General features: G+C 36.3%; 3 protein-coding genes across 8 annotated transcripts in view; 1 reads left to right on the forward strand and 2 right to left on the reverse strand.

The window, feature by feature from the left end:
- Window positions 1-4,987, forward strand: part of LOC105169657 (kinesin-like protein KIN-1) — a 6,816-nt gene extending 1,829 nt beyond the window's left edge. The window contains exons 5-16 of one of the 3 annotated variants that reach the window (XM_011090135.2): window positions 1,287-1,316; window positions 1,393-1,515; window positions 1,612-1,637; window positions 1,756-1,837; window positions 2,512-2,553; window positions 2,631-2,664; window positions 2,796-2,871; window positions 2,944-3,151; window positions 3,230-3,321; window positions 3,593-3,707; window positions 3,782-3,961; window positions 4,336-4,987. In XM_011090135.2, the coding sequence (XP_011088437.1) occupies window positions 1,287-1,316; window positions 1,393-1,515; window positions 1,612-1,637; window positions 1,756-1,837; window positions 2,512-2,553; window positions 2,631-2,664; window positions 2,796-2,871; window positions 2,944-3,151; window positions 3,230-3,321; window positions 3,593-3,707; window positions 3,782-3,961; window positions 4,336-4,383 (1,056 nt within the window). In that variant the 3' untranslated portion in view covers window positions 4,384-4,987. Of the gene's footprint in view, window positions 1-1,286; window positions 1,317-1,392; window positions 1,516-1,611; window positions 1,638-1,755; window positions 1,838-2,511; window positions 2,554-2,630; window positions 2,665-2,795; window positions 2,872-2,943; window positions 3,152-3,229; window positions 3,322-3,592; window positions 3,708-3,781; window positions 4,287-4,335 lie in introns of those variants that run through there. The other 2 variants (XM_011090127.2, XM_011090147.2) reach the window with 2 other exon arrangements.
- On the reverse strand, window positions 5,307-7,159 carry LOC105169680 (DNA-directed RNA polymerase V subunit 5C). Its single transcript, XM_020694939.1, has 4 exons — window positions 6,774-7,159; window positions 6,380-6,556; window positions 5,786-5,953; window positions 5,307-5,675 (listed from the first exon to the last, which is right to left on the reverse strand). The coding sequence occupies exons 1-4, from the start codon at window positions 7,041-7,043 to the stop codon at window positions 5,484-5,486; spliced, it is 807 nt and encodes a 268-aa protein (XP_020550598.1). The 5' UTR covers window positions 7,044-7,159; the 3' UTR covers window positions 5,307-5,483.
- LOC105169688 (translation initiation factor eIF-2B subunit beta) lies at window positions 8,258-16,117 on the reverse strand. Of its 4 annotated transcripts, none has more exons than XM_020693701.1 (10): window positions 15,747-16,115; window positions 15,503-15,657; window positions 14,341-14,628; window positions 13,993-14,122; window positions 12,756-12,863; window positions 12,526-12,628; window positions 12,328-12,453; window positions 9,596-9,789; window positions 9,216-9,344; window positions 8,258-8,662 (listed from the first exon to the last, which is right to left on the reverse strand). In XM_020693701.1, the coding sequence occupies exons 1-9, from the start codon at window positions 15,797-15,799 to the stop codon at window positions 9,254-9,256; spliced, it is 1,248 nt and encodes a 415-aa protein (XP_020549360.1). In that variant the 5' UTR covers window positions 15,800-16,115; the 3' UTR covers window positions 8,258-8,662; window positions 9,216-9,253. The 4 variants fall into 4 exon arrangements, 3 of the variants coding, with proteins under 3 accessions (XP_020549360.1, XP_011088482.1, XP_011088474.1); XM_011090180.2 differs by having other exon boundaries at window positions 8,258-8,670; XM_011090172.2 differs by having other exon boundaries at window positions 8,258-8,673.

Below are 16,668 nucleotides of genomic sequence, written 5' to 3' on the forward strand. Positions count from 1 at the left end.
AGAGCGTCTTGTATTGTTTTCAACTTCCCAAGAAAATATTTCAAGTGACTTGATATTCCTGTTAACAATGAGATCTGTCATTTCTGTTCCTTTGTTGAAAATCCAAAAGTTCAACTGAGAGCAGGTCTAAATAGATCTGGATATATAATAAGGCTTAAACCTGAACCTGATAGTCTACGCCTACGGGTCCAACCTTAGTTCTTGTACCAGATCGTATACTTGTTGGGATGACAAACAAGTATTTCATTCTCCAAACAATTATTACTGAGGAGCAGATTTGAGACTTTTGCGGGAAGCCATGCCAAGGATAATACCTACTAAAGTTGACTTGAATGATCATGAGCTGTTCCACTAGAAATATTCTTGTTATTGCTTCGACTCATATTCCCCAAAGAGTGGATCCCGCTCTAATAGCTCTGAATAAATTAAATACATGCATTAAGATTTACTTTTTATCACTTCTTGATCACCTTATGTCAGCATTAATTTATGATGCTTTGCTGTTTTTTCTGCATTATCTTATAGTTACTAAAGTAGAAGCAACATATGAAATACAATTCTTTTTTTGGCTTACTTTGTCATTACTATCCTCTCAGTGGGAAAATTTAAATTTTGATTTTATTGGGAAATTGGAAGATCTAGTTGGAAGGCGTGTTACTAGTTTCAAATTCAGACTTGTCCTATTCTGTAATTCGCTGTCAGTGAATCACAAAATTGATTTGTCAATGTAATTGCAAGATCACAACACAATATCTAGTTGATTGTTGTGATACTTTGATTTGATTTTGGAGTGATCTCCTCCAATTGTTATTTGTGTGTATGTGCAGCAATCTCAAATAAATCGAGAAGGAATATGTTACAGGCCTTTTAGGCCTTTGTCTCTTGATGTAGGCCAAATGGCAGAACTTCGCGACTGAGATGAGTAGCCATCATGAGCTAACTGTAACATATGAAAGAACTTTCTGACTCATGATTTCTAGTTGTCTTACCTGTTGACTGGTAATCCTTAATATCAGTGAAACAAACAAGAATTATGTGTCTCTCTCCTTTATACCTTTTTGTTCGCACTTTTGTTCTGCATGAATGAACTGGCAGTTCTTGTTGCATGGTTTAGCATATACCAAAATGTCAAATGGTCATTGTGCACTTATTGCAACAAGGTATCTGTATTGGCCTTGTCCTTTAATAAGGTCAAGTATATATTCGGTCCTTTCCTTGTTCTTCCTTTCTACTGATGCTGTTTTAACCAACTTCGTAAACCTTGTTTTGCACATATGTTTTGCCAGACAGGAGCAGGAAAGACGTACAGTATGGAGGTAAGCTTTTCACATTGTAATGTGAATCAAATACCTTCATACATAGTGCTTACGTATCTGTTTTCTTTGGTTTTAGGGGCCAGGCATTATAGGGTGCAATGAGGAACAGAAGGGTTTACTGCCACGGGTGGTGGATGGGCTTTTCAATGCTATCAAACTTTCAGATGATATGACCCGTTACACAATCAAACTATCAATGGTATGAAAATCCTAATTGAAACTACTTCTCCTAGAACTTCATTTTTCCCGATTATATTCCTCATGAAGTACTCATGTTACGATATAATGCTTACAGGTAGAAATATATTTGGAGAGAGTCAGGTTTGCATTGCTCAATAAAGCATTAGCAGTTGCCTTATCTGCTCTGAAGTTGGATATCAACTATATTTTGGGGAGATCAGAGTTCATTTTGAGTTAATGGGTACCTTTCATTCTTTAGGGACCTTTTTGATCTATCAAAGGACAACTTACAGATCAAGGAGAGCAAAGTGCATGGAATATTTGTGAGTGGAGTAACAGAGGTAGTAATCCCCCCTACATCCCTCCTCTGGACTGCTTGAGCACAAGATAAACATAACTTTTAGCCAGAAAGGGGACGTGGTTTGGAGAATAGTTGTGTGCACGGTCATTCTCTGGATGTAGTGTCCTTTCCAGGCAATAAAAGGAAATGGGCCACAAGCCTGTTTTTCGACCTGAAATTCTCTCTTAGCAGCTATCTTTTGCCTGCTAGCACAACCCTGCTGGTCAAACTACTCCATGAGATGGGGTGGTTTTCTAATTGGAGTAGGCGTGAATGGCAGGAATGTTCTGGGTCTTATTTAGGTATGTAGATATTCGTAAGTGTAATATATTCCAAGAGGTAGTAATATTCCCTTTTTGAATGGGATTGATTAGAATCTCAAAAAGGACAACGTTGATAATTTGGATGAGATTTCCATCTATATGATGGACTCATCTGATTATCGAGCACATGATAAGAAATCCAAATTCTATCGTGCTTGGGACAAGGATGGTTTATAGAGCTGAGTGGACTAAATCTTTCATGTGCAAAATAAAAATTTTGAACTGCTTTAAATTTTACTGTGCTGTTAATGATTTTCGGTGTTCATATTTGCGTAAATCTATTCTGTTTTCTGTGTTATTACCTTCATGGCTTTGACATTATAATTTCAAAAGCTTCATTTTCACTTTCCAGATTTCCATCTCAGATTCTGCAGAGGCATTACGAAGTCTTTCTGTAAGATAAAGTTCCTTCTATTCCCCATGATATTAGTCAATGTTGTTGAAATGCCAATGCAGTTAATCATTGTGCAGAGTGGGATAGCAAACAGAGCTGTGGGGGAAACCCGTATCCTTTATATTTTTTACTTGAATTTAGTTTGTATACATTCGTTTCTGTTGTCATGCCCAAGTTTGCACATCAATCATGGATTTTTTTGTCATCTGCTTTAGAAGAGTTTGTAAATTTAACACATATAGAAATGAATATGGCCAGCAGCAGAAGTCATTGTATATATATATTCTTGATCCAGCAGGAACTGAAGAACGAGAAAAGGTTGTTTATTGCCAAAATTTGCAATTGTTTAGATAAATGGAGAGTAAATTATGCATTTGGAAATTATGACAGATATGGAAAGTTGATCCTTGTCGATCTGGCCGGGTCTGAGAAAGCAGAGAGAACTGGAGCTGAAGGCAGAGTACTTGAAGAAGCCAAAACTATCAATAAATCATTATCAGCACTTGGGAATGTAATAAATGCATTAGGTTCACCAGGGAAGGGGAACCATATACCCTATCGTGATTCTAAACTTACCCGGATCCTGCAGGATGCTCTTGTTAGTTCCTCATGTTAACCTCATCATATTCTTAATATTCAGTTAATTATGTGGATCAACTTACCGAGCAGTTCACAGGGAGGAAATTCCCAGACAGCACTGCTTTGTTGCTGTTCACCTAGCCCCTCAAATGCATCAGAGAGTCTGTCAACTCTTCGCTTTGGTGCAAGGTATACAAATCTACTTTTGAACGTTTTCTGAATTCTTCAAATATCAGCCAAGGAGTTAAAATTGCATATAAAACCGAATGAATTGAATTTCTAATAAGTCCATCTACATTAAAACTGTGCTTTCAAATTCGTAGATTTTGCCATTCAACTCCAGTAGTTGGCATCAATAAGTGGTAAAAGAAATATGTTGTGGGAAATAACTGATACTTGTGCATATTTTCTTATATGTACTACTGAAGTTGAGCATTACCTTCTTGTCTTCTTTGAGCAGAGCAAAGCATATAAAGGCGTTACCACATGTCAGTCTTAAGGAAGATGAAGATACCAGTGGTCTTGGAGCCCTGCCTTTGACGAAAAATGAGTCTTGTGAGAGAATATTGGAAAAGGTTGAATTTGTTTCAATTCTTGGCCTGAAACGTCATGGTTACTGTATCTAAGCAACTTTTCCTCATAAAATTAGTTGAGTCAGAAAATGAAGGCCGAAGATGTCGAGCTACTCGAGCAGTTGTTCATTCTAGAAGGAATTTTCTTTGATCCTAACTCAGTGGAAGAAGTGGAATCAGCTTATGATGATATGACATCCAGAACAATTTCAACACTCCACAAAGCTGTCGAAGAGCTTAGTAAAACAGTTGATGAGGTAACCTATTGGATTTCCAATGTCATTTTTAGTGTCTTTGGGAAGCAGAACTAAGGAAATATATACACCAAAAATTTGCAATGGGCACTACAGGTTTGCACCGTGCTTTAAGAACAAGCTGAAGAAAGAAAACTTGACTAAATCATATTCTAATTTTCTATCCAAATGGTCAACCTACAGCATCACATCTCAAGTGTACTTGTCTATTCACCTCCTCTGTAAATGTCCGGCACATCAAACTTGTGCTGGTGGATGTTTTTGCATGTTCTGTACATTGATTTACATTTACTGTCTGCACAACACAATCGGCATCATCTTTCTTTTAGCTCCTAAATCTACACATCTCTATTCTCTTGTTTTTAAACTTTACACAGCTTAAGAAGGAGAACCAGGTTCTTAAAGGCCTCATCAGAAGCTGCTGACACTGTCTTCCAGTCCCTGAGATGATCATTTTCACAACATAGTGGCTTCCCAAGTCAAATAACTCTCTTGCTTCTTTTAAAGAGTTGAGTTGATGCATAAGTTGCTTTTGACACTCTTCAATGTTCTTGTTCTTTTTGAGTTCTCACTTTCTTATGCTCTCTCTGTGATGACCTGTCCTTAATCAATTTAGTATAAGTGGTATGTTAGCATGAGGTGCCACCAGAGGGGTTTGATTAACAAGCTCAAGAACCACTTCCAAGTCTACCATATTCGATCTTCTTAACTCTTGTTTCCATGCCAAGTTCGGATGTCCAGCACTTGTGCTTAGCTACCATGTATTTAGCCCTTCCCCTCGGTCATCTCTCAAGAGTCTCCCGGTAGGCAAGAGTCCATGAAGCAGCTGTTTCCACCATCCTGGTGCAGGTTTAGTTTCCCTCCAGAAAATCATTGTATGTGGGCATCACTCTTAATTAGGTTGTTGTACTTGGAAAGGCTGCTTCTATATCCGAAGCCAACTTCGTATAGAGAAAATCAGTATTCCCTTCAAATATATACAACACTGTAAGATGCCAATGGAGGATATGTTAATGGCATTGTTGTTAAGACTTTCTCAGGATTCCGTGCATTATGCATCTCGCCCGCAGCTTCTGAAGAGAGTGCATGAGTAGGTCTGCCACTTTGGAGTAGTTGCAAGATTCTTATGTCCACCAGACAGCTAGATTTAATTAAACTTTTTTCGTTTTACCCTTACTGGGTTGTTGCACTTGAAATTCAAAATATTGTTTTGGCACTTAAAATGAGATTAAAATTTACAAGTACAAAATGACGCATAGATCATAGCCCCCTTGTTCTGCTAACTCGCTGGAATAAAAATGGCCGAAATACCGTTTTCAGTTTTTCAAAATAATTACACATTCCCGTTTCTATTAATATAGTTAAGTTTTCCAACGAATTGCTTGTAATAACGTTGTTGCACTTAAAATAACGATTGGATCTCCACTGTTAAAATGACCAACAAAAAAGTGATATCCTTTTTCATCAATCGAGAAAGAAATGTACTTCTGGTTCGGCCATCAGTGAGTAGAGCAGCAGGACGGAATCACATAACACAACGATATGTGACGATTAAACCAGTGACACCACTAGAATAAGTTACCTTTACCACCTGGCCACCTGCATCATTTTCAAGCATCCTTGGAAGCTGGCAACGAGTGAAAAACATGTTCATGAGAAACCCATACAACATTATAAATGTACATTTCATGCTTAAGCAACAAGGTGAGTGGGACAACTAACAATCACATAGAAGCACTTTGCACAAGAAGAGTAGCTTACAGGACACATTAACCCGTAAGGAACAACTTAGATTCAGACATCAACCCGTAATGGTTTCTAAATTACCACGCAAGTAGCAGAATCCAAATTTTGACTTTCAAATTTCAGAAAGAAATCAACCTGCTTGTCTTCAATGTTATGTTTCTTGAGAAGCTTTTCCTTGTCCTCAGGAGTCAAAATCTCATGCTTTGTTGCCAGAAAATGCTTTGTGATGTTGACCAGAAAATCAGTAATCTATAAAGGGCAATGAATTAGATTTTTTATCAGCCACAAATTTTAAGGAGAATGAGATGAGAGAAGTGCTTTTCCAACTACGTGAGAATAAATTTAGAGGCTGAGTTCCATGAAGCTATAGCAGAACAAGTCACCTTGCAAAAGTCCAAAGACTGGGTAATATGTTCTTTTAGATCATTAAGTGAATATGATCGAACCAATTAAAGTTAGGACTAAGTTAACAATGACGGCCTCTTCAGAAAACATGCAACTAAAACCAGAACATTGAATCATGACAATGAAGTACAGCAGATCAAAAGGATAAAAGTGGGATGTTTGTGATATTTCTTTCTATACTAGATCTCAACAATCAACACTTCTGTCTTCTGAGTTTTGCTTTACAGCATCATATGAAAGCACTGCAGTGAGTAAATTCAGTGAACTTACTGGAAACGTCTCAACTTTAACTGGATACTCATCCAAAACCTTTTGAGCATGAAAATTCATCTTGCTTTGCAGGATTAAGATCACCCTGTCCAATGTTTCTTTGTTCACAATCTGACTCAGTATACCAACAATATTTCGCTTTCTGATCTCAAAAGTTTCACAAAATATGGCGAGAATCTGTACGTGAAAAAGGATTTATCACTAGTAGGCCAATATACAGTAATGCGATTCAGCAAAAAGAAAAATAAACAAGGAACCTCAGATCTCAAAGACAGATTCTTCGTACCTTCTCTTTACCTTATTACTACCACATCGTCTGTAGTATATATACATCTTGCATGTACATACATATTATATATACTCTTACACCATGCAAAGAAACAGGGAGGTATACCTTCCGCGATGGATCAGAGGCTCGGCAAGCAATGACGCGGAGACGTCCGGCCTCGGGCTTGTCGCCGAATACCTCGCGGAAGTCGGCGAGACAGCGGCAGAGCTCCACCTCCACGTTGGCCACCACGTAGCCTCTGTCCCGAAGCATTTCCATAAGTGTGCGCCGTGCCAGATAGTAGCGCCGGCTTTCTACGCTACCGTTGTCCACCATGCTTAATATGCAGGCGGTGCCACAGCCCAGTCCGCCGTACACGGCGGTACTGTTGGCCATTTGGTTTGATTTTATTCTCTTTTTTGTCTTTATGGTGTGGAGAGAGAGAGGGAAATGGTTTATGTGTTTTGACAGCAGTGGAATGTGAGGCGACGCATTGTACTGCGCGGTAAGACGAATCGAGGTGCGATATTGTTATGACAAAAATGCCTTCTCATTTATCTCTTATACTTTACTCCCTAAATTATATTTTATTAAAAAAATTCCGCCTAAACTATTTATAATGATTAAATTTATTTTAAAATAATATTTAAAGTTTATAACTTTTTATAAATTATGTAAGAAAAAGCATGTGATGTAAATTATAAATTTTTATTCAATTACATGTTCACATATTAAAAATATATCATATTATTACTCAAAATTTAAATAATATTATATATTTATTATATTATATATTTGCATATTTTACAGTGTCTATATATATGGTGGGTGTAATATTTTAAAATTGTATAAATAACTTATTTTTAAAAGAAGTTCAGTATATATAACAACACAAGCAAAAATTATATAAATATTTTACCAATTATGTAAAAAGTATAAGAATTTTAAATTTATAGAGTTTGTACAGATTCTATACTTTGTATAAAAATGATAAAATTTAGATAGTTTTTACTTAAAAAATATTATAATAGTTCAGATTATATTTAGGAGAATAATTATAATAAAATATTTTAGAGGTGTAAATTATAAGGGCATTTTCATCATAGAAAAAATTGATCCATATCTTATTGGACTATTTTGTTACGTTTTATAATTTAAAGATATAAATGCACTTTGTGCATAATTCAGAAGTGCAAAATATATTTAATCCCATTAATATATGGATACTTCGCATTTCTCACTAAAAAATTATATTGTTTTTTTTGCATTAAACTATAAAATAAAACCTTTTTAAATGGACAGTTATTGGTAGTATACACTTTTATTCTTTCTCAACGAATTTTATTATCGAAAAACTATCAGTCTGAATATGAAATATTCTTTTGTTAAGTTAATAGAACTACCCTTTAACTATGTGCCAAAAACATCACACACCACTTTATTTATAATTTCATATAGTACTTATGATTTTTTGATCGATATTAGTTGTTTAAAAGAATGATAGATGCCCCCCCCCCCCAATGGGAAGTTATCAATCAAAACCATGCCATAACCAACAGAGTAATGAACGCACGATCACTTGAGTGATATATAATCTCCGGACACAAGCATTCAACTCTGGTTAAATGAGCCCAACATTAAATAAAATTAGTAAAAAACAGTAACACCAGCCATGTATATTGCAACACTCGACTTTTCCAGTCATCCACTTTACGTGGGTTCTTTCTGTGATCAAGATTGTCATGGGTATCTTAATACATCCGGCACAGCACCCATACAAGGCGCCTCTGTGGTCTGTCATCATCAAGGCATATAAGCCTACATCTCAGACACTTAACATTTTATTAGTGTATCGACAGCACCAATTCATCACAATCAAATCATCACCAAAAAAAATCATCAGAGGCATTTTCAGTCTTCTGGGGTATGTGCTCTTCCTCTATGCATCAGTTGCTTCCAGCAAGCATCTACTACGAGGTCAACTATTTCACATCCTTGAATTTGATGAAATTTTCCTGTCCTTCTACTATTTAGATTCCACATGCAGATAAGAAAAGGAAATTTGAAGTATCAATGCATCCAACCAATACTACAGTACTAATAACAGACTACTAGGGTCGGAGTTCATGATGTGATAAAAGAATAATCTGACTAGAAATTATGCAGAAGAGCTGAGAAGCTAGAATTAGACAATTAGTTCATTTGAGAAAGTAGTGGGAAAAGGGAGCGGGAAAATTAAACAGTGGAGGGGGCAGTTTTGGCATTCAAGTTCAATATTGAAGAGGCAAGTTGCTCCTTCCACAGTAGTTCATAAGGAGACATTAATGAAATAATTAGAATGTAGGAATGGGCTACAAATAAAATGCGTAGCAGACATCACCATCATTTTTCTGGGAAGCTTAGATACATAAAAGCAGCAATGTTTTCATCGATTTGCTTGGCCAGTCAAGCAATTTTATTTCAACTATTTAAGTCTTGTTTCTGAACTAAAAAGCATTGGATAGTTCTCTATTTTCAGAAATTGAAGCCATTTGCTTTTGAACTAGTTAAATGTAATGAAAGACTCACCAACATGTTTCCATAACCAAGCTAGATTAAGCTGAATTTCAAGAAGCAGATTTCCCTCGCACTACTAAATCATCAGCAGAGTAGTAATCAGCAATGAGCCGGTACATGTATGAAGGGTTGTGACCACCTCTGTAACAAACACACAGGAACTAATAAGAACGGCTAGCAGTGAAACTTTTGCAGATATAATAGATATCTGAACTATAATATTAGAAACTTCATCACATGATACCTGCGATGTCCATTGTTTAAACCAGTTTCATACAGAAGCAATACCACTTATACATTTATCATTTGAATCGGAAAAATCAGAGCCATAACTTACTTGAAGATCAAAGTTCTCCAACCATGTAATTTGAACTTTTGTAGGATGAACTTACGTGTCAGTAATAAATAGGCTAACAAGATTTGGCGGTACATAGTCAAATGCAGGATTGACAACATGGAGAAGAGGTGAACCAGTGCCACTCCCAAAATCCAAACAATCAGAGAATTCTCCAAAGTCTAGCAGCTCAGATGGGGACTTCAGTTCATTCAGCAGGTCCTCTGGGTTGTGAGGGTATAATGGGCACAACTGTATAATTAGAAACAAAAATACCGATGAAGCAGATGAAAGCTAGGAACATAATGACGGGAAACTATGCTGCATGACAAAAGCATCTACCAGTATGAAGAATAAGCAACATCAACTCGACCATAAATACAATTATCCACATCCAATTAAGTGTATCAGTTGGTTTACAAATCATGGTGCTGAATAAAGAATTAATAAAGCAAGTGGAAATCTGATACCCTTCAAAAAGCTTCAAGATACTATCACATCATTCTTACAGAGTTTGATTAACCTATAGTTTTCAATAATTCAAGCACAAAAACATGGCTATGGGACTTCTAATATCACATAGAGCTTTCTATCATTAATATCATCTGTTTCACAGGCTGGGGATCAATTCATTTCAAGCTACACATGCAAGAACTTCTGCATAAAAATTCATGATCTAAGTTCTAGTTTTTTAGTAAATCCAAGAAACCTTTCTAATTGCTATCAAGAAAAGGGACCTACTGTTCCATTTACAGCAAAGAAAAGTAAACCACCCACAATAAAGTGCTCCATGCACTTGCAGCAACCAACTGCAAGCACATTGATCATAAGCTAAAATTTGATCAGCTGAGACAACAGTCTTGCAAAATATGCTTGTCGGATTCCACATACATAAAGACAGGAAATTGGTTAAAGAGCCACATGTTTGAACTTCATTGAATTATGGACAAAGACAAAAAGCATGCCAAAAGAACTCCATTGTATAGGGCAGAGAATAATTGCAGTTATAAACAGGCTCATTGTTGATAAAAGTTGTAGGTAAAGGAAAGAAATAAAAAAGGTTTGGGAAGTAGTTCCACCACATTGATCCATCTAATGATTGAGCAGAAGGGTAGATGAGAAATTAAGTATCCAGCAGCATTTAAAACAAACAAAGAAAGCATCAAAAGAGTAACCAATAAATTGCATATGAGATGATCATTCTTGGTTTCCCTTAAGATTAAATATAGAGAACATCTACTGATCTACATATCCTTAATCTATTTGGCGCAGTGTGCACAAACTTGCCCTTTTGTCAGCAAAAGTTTAGTTGAATACATGGTGGCCTCCAGCAAGGAGATCACTCTGACCCCCCAAGTAGTGCAAACTATTTATTTGCATGAGGCATAACCAAGTTCAAGTCAGTTTGATAATTTTGTGACTCAACAATAAGAAACAAGCAGCAGAACAAATTTTGCATGGGAATAAAATAAAAGATTACATGAGGACTTGGAATTAAGAGGTCGATTTGGATTCTCCAAATCACACAAAAAAATCTAATATCTCTCAAAATAAACCAGAACTAATTAAAAGTGTCACTGCTTTCCTTGGGATAAACGGAAGGAGTTCTTTTGGTGTTTTCTGACCTCAAGGCAGGGGAAACTCTCACTCTTCCAAGGGACTGCTTTGAAAGATTTGTAATACAGTAGGAATCTTTTCTTCAATTTTGGCTTTCACTTGTTTAATTACAAGAATTTAAGGACATCTTCTAGCCTCTAGTACATCCTAATGTTGTTTACAATATCAGATATTATAAATCCATTTATTTGCAATTCAATTCAACTTGTGCATTAAGAAAAAGGTTAAAATCAAAGAAGTCATTTTCAAAACCTTCAAAGTTCATAAACAGCCAGCTCATAAATTTTGCTTGTCAAGGAAAGTAAGGACTTAAAGTGTATCAAGATCCATCAGATTCAGCTCGCGAAACTGAGATTACAAAAATATACTCAAAAGCTCGAATAAAAGATTTATAATTCAAAGCTTCAATTCCTAGTATGAAACACACACCAGTCATTTAATAGTGGGAGTACAAATCCCTTCCAAGCATTTTATCACTTTCATGTACTGTTGTAGTTTTGATTGAAGTAGTTCATCATGTTTCATGTATGATTATAGTCACTTGTTCATCAGATTATATCAACAGTGTGTTAAATTTGCTTACGGGTTCATAAATTTGTAGTAAAGAAACTTGAAAGGAGAGCCGATCTTATTTCCACTTATATCAGTTTTTTGTTTCCTTGGAGCAAACATGCTTTTGAGACAAAGTTTCAGTAGAGCAAGAGGTCTGAGTTATGTTATCCTGGTGATGTTTTCTTCTTCTTAAACTATAATAATTGTCTGGTTGCCTGATCCCTATATTTCTATCATCCAGTCTTTCCTTGTCGAAAAAGAAGAATTAAGTATATTGATGATCAGTTGGCAAGATCTTTAGGTTAAACCGTTAAAGAGAGTTAATCATCACCAGCTCTTATTCTTACAAGTAAGAGTTCCAAAGCTGGCTGACAAGACCTATGCAGAATTCTGCAGAAACGATACTTTGGTACGTTGTCTCTAGAATATTCTGTAAGAATCTTGAGGCATTTTGAAGGTTAGTATCTTGTTCCGCTTACTTGCACGATTATGCTGTCCCACATCAAAGTCAAACCTTAGTCAGTGGCAACATTATTGATCCAAACAGCTTTCTTTTCTCTCATGGCAAACAAACTCAAACACTCACCCAAATCAGAGGACTAGAGCTTGCAAATAGAATACCTTATGAACCCCAGCAAGTACAACAAAAGGTACAGCATGCCTTTGAGCTGCCAGGGCTACCATATTCAACCCCACAGGTGCTATGACCCCTCCATTAGCCATGACAGCATGTGCTCCAACTATAACCTTAAATGAAGAAATTCTGGATTAAAGGCAGAAGAATAAACAATTAAAAGGTCTGTTACAAGTACTACATACCATGTTGACACGGGAAATCATGGCAAAAACTGCAGAATCAGTAATAACAGTAGTCTGTAGCCCCCTTGCAGCCAGTTCTTTTGCAAGAGCATGCCCCTGGTATCTGATACGGTAACGAACAACATAAAGAAAAATGAGATTAGCAAGGGGAGAACTTGATAATTGTATAACATATTAACATAAAACCCAAGTCATTTCTCCATGGCAAAAAAATCACAGAAACACTCGACCTGGGAGCACCCTCGGCGACAAACACACGGAATGACCTCTTTTTCTCCTTTGCAGCACAAAGAAACTCCATCACTGTCCTTGAACTGCCTAAAGTCAAGATCACCTCACTGAAACATACACAAGCAAACTGATAGTTTGCAATTTCATATATAAAATGCACGAACAGAAAGATTGCGGGAGACCAAAAAAAATGGATAGGCATCCACACTTCTTGGTTGTAAATGCAATTTTTAACTGGTATGTTTGAGTTTGACACAAGTGAACAATTAAACCACTCCAGCAGGAGTTAAGGATTAAGCCTGACTTGGCATTCCAGAGGCCCAACTCAAAGTTTAGTATGGGATTGAGAAAGAAAAACCATGACAATTAGTAGAAAAGCAAATAACTTGATCTCATAATTCATGAAATGGCAAGAAGTTTTATGCCATTCTCTCATACGAAAGTCTAGCAATTACCATCTAAAATTTGGAGGTTTGAATTATAAGTTGCACAAGTCTGATGCATTAATCCAATCATTGACATGAAACAGCAACATCTTTGGTCACATGGATTTTTGGTTAGCATTGTTTGCATTTTCTATTCTTCTTTTGATTTATAAGTAAACACAATTTGATTTTTGAATTAACAATTTATACATCAAATCATTTTTTAACATTAAATATTATTTGAATGTAGTAATATCTTGTTACCAATATCTACTTTTTAATGGGAAATGGCACAGTACAACATGGAGCAAACTTTGAACCTCTCTGTGCTGCACCAGGAAACCACTCATCTGTCCAATAACTTATTATCCTAAATTAATTTAAGTCCAATTAACCTTGATAGTAAAGGAATAGAAAGAATATTTTTTCCTCATGCCTCTAGTACCCAAATTTCTATATAATACTAAAAAGCCAAAACCAAGCCGTGATGCCAAGGCATATTTTTAGATCATTGTACTTGAAAAGTACTGGTAGAGCCAACTTTTAATTCTTGATGAGTAGATGTCCAGATTACTATGTACAAAGAGTACAGGTAAAGCCCAATGCTCATTTTTCATGAAAGCACGTCAAAACTACCTCTTCAGGATGTAGATGTAGGTTTTACATTAATTATAGACTTTAGTTTACACAGAAAAACTGAAACACCAAAAAAGGGACTACTATCTACCTCAACTAAATACACAAGCACCTGAAAATGATTAATGTGCAAAATGGAACAAATTAACTATTGTACAGGGACGTGAATGCGTACTTATGATGTATATGTTCCACTGCTTGTTCAGCAATCTGTTCATGGCAGGTGGAAATATCTTGAATGAGTTCATTAACTGCCTCTATAACATTGTGTTTCAGTTTCCGAGTCACTGAATTTTTATCAGCAGCTGAAAGCAAGATGCGTCAATCATCAAATTAGAGGACAATACTATTGAAAGACATGACCAGAAATGCATCCCTAACTATTTGTTAGCCACAAGTATCTGAGAAAATAAAAATAGAATGAGTGATTCTATGTTCACATAAAAACTTCATACTGATCACTTATCTTGCATCTGATTACTGATGATAAAGTATTTTAAACAATGAGATCTGGAGAACATACATTTACTTTTTCCTTCTGAATCACCCCCAGAAGAAGAGGTGTGAGGAGCAGCTACTGAGTGAGGTATGTCCTCAAGGAGAGTCTGCAATGAGGGGGGTCTCAAAGCATTTCTTGCAGCAGCAGCAACAGCAGAAGCTGAAAGAACTGGATGATCATCATGCTCAGTATCATCTTCATCATCACTTTCAGCTGCCAAACTTAACCCTCCTACAGCAGCAGTAGTTAGAGAAAGATCTTCTTCACGTATGATATGCAGAACACGTCGTACGACATTGCCAACAGCCAATTCTGAAATTGAAGTCAGCCAACACCATTAGGATATTGAAACTGAAAGCATGTCGAAATGAAATGGGATTTCTTGATATTTGAACAGTCAAATAAGCCTCTATCTACCAAGAAACGCGTAAGCAACAGAAACTATATGCCCCTTTTTGGCATCAAAAACCAAACTTGTATGACAGGATTGTTATCTGGAACCCAACATATGCTAGAATCTGCTTTAATTGGTATATTACAAAATTATAATTTCATAGCCTAACTTTGGTAGTGTTATACGGAGTGTCTAAGGCAATAAGCAATTCAACATTCTTGTTGTCTGGCTATCTACATAATTTCTTCTAGTCACATAATGCCAACTTATTCTTGTTTAATCAATCCTTTTAACAGACTTTCTATAAGTTCTATTTTCATAAAAGCAAACATCAAATGATTAGGGACACCCAGTAAAGACAGTTGATTACTTGAATTGATTTATTACTTATCAAGTACCTAGTTAGGACCCTAATGAACATGAAATAGTCCATGAGCTACCAAAATATACAACGCTGTTTTCCAGATAGAGGGGAAACGGCAAACTTTTTCCCCCGTATGCATCACCAATGTCCAAATAGATTCCAAATATGCACACCATCGTTCTGTAGATTGGTTCCAACAATAAACTAATGTAAGATAACAGCAAACACCGAATGTCCTAAGAAAAAAGGGCTTTTAGTCGCCTATTTTTTGGTAACTATAAACACTAAAACCATGGTCAATACATAAGTACAGAAAAGAGGGGGGAAGAAACAAAAACAAGAATTGGAGTGACAAATAATCAAGTAGCTAAGAGTATTTCATTTCATAATCAGTTTAAGAAAAACGTCGAGACGAAGAGTTCACGTACCAACAGGATTGGCGGCAATAAGCTTCTCCCCGACAGTCTTAACAGCGTCAATAAGAGACCCAGCCTGGTTACTGTGCGGCAGCCTCTGCTGAGATATGAATGAACGGAGCAATTCCGCAGTTAACTTCGCCGTAGCTTTCGAGCCCTCGACTTTACTGCAATTTCACAAAAACCGAAAAACAAACTAAACAAAACAACCCGAATGCAGTCCGGAGGAATCACGAAAAATCGATTATACGTGTACCGTTTCTTCAGCTTGGTCACGCATTCGTTCACGAGGGAATGCACGTCCGGCATGATTTCCTCGGGACAAAATCAAGTCCAGATAAACGTTATAGTTGTTGGATTTGCGAAAATTTAGGGTTTAGGAGTGTGCAGATTGAACCAATAAATTGGAGAAAGGAAGCGTTAAGATTGGCGATCAAATTTATAGCTTAGCAGTGTGGGGGTGGGCGAGGGGTAACGGAGCTTTGAGCAAGTTAGTGAATGAGAGTGTAGAGGTGTTTTTTCAGGCTTGCGATGGGGTTTGGTGATGATTAAAGGTCGGGTACGGATATGATATGTATTTGGAGTCGGAGCAGCATCGTGAATTTGGGCCGTGTTTGCCTATCACCAAAATTTCCAAATATGTTTGTTTGTAATGTTAGACAAAATTCTCTTAAAAACTTTTTCTCATCATCAGAAACTTGGACTGAAAAGTATTCATTAGTTGAATGTTAAGAGTTTGAAGTTAAATTCAAGCTAAGCATAGGTTTGCATTTTATAAGATTGGACTTATTTCTCTTCTAATTTACATTTTTAAATGTTAATTTCAAACAACAAATTAATCTAATTGAGTACGTGCAATTTATAGAGTTAATTCATAGATTATATAGTATGTGTATTTACCCCACACTAAAAAAAACGAGTGAATGTGACTGAGTTTGCAAATAATATATGGAGTTGGGGTTTTGAGAATTAAAACAAATTATAACTTGTCTCATATTAAAAAAAAGAATTCAAGAAAAATAATTTTTTTTTATGTGTATTTACCGCACGCGCTCCATTCGCCTGCCTCCACTTCGAGTATTAGGGTGAATGTCATCATATATATTTTTATAGCAAAGATAAACATCAATATGTAAAATACATCAACTTTACCCAACCCTATTATTATTTTGACGCAA

This window comes from Sesamum indicum, linkage group LG1 (genome assembly GCF_000512975.1).
Source record: "Sesamum indicum cultivar Zhongzhi No. 13 linkage group LG1, S_indicum_v1.0, whole genome shotgun sequence".
NCBI classification, from domain to species: domain Eukaryota; kingdom Viridiplantae; phylum Streptophyta; class Magnoliopsida; order Lamiales; family Pedaliaceae; genus Sesamum; species Sesamum indicum.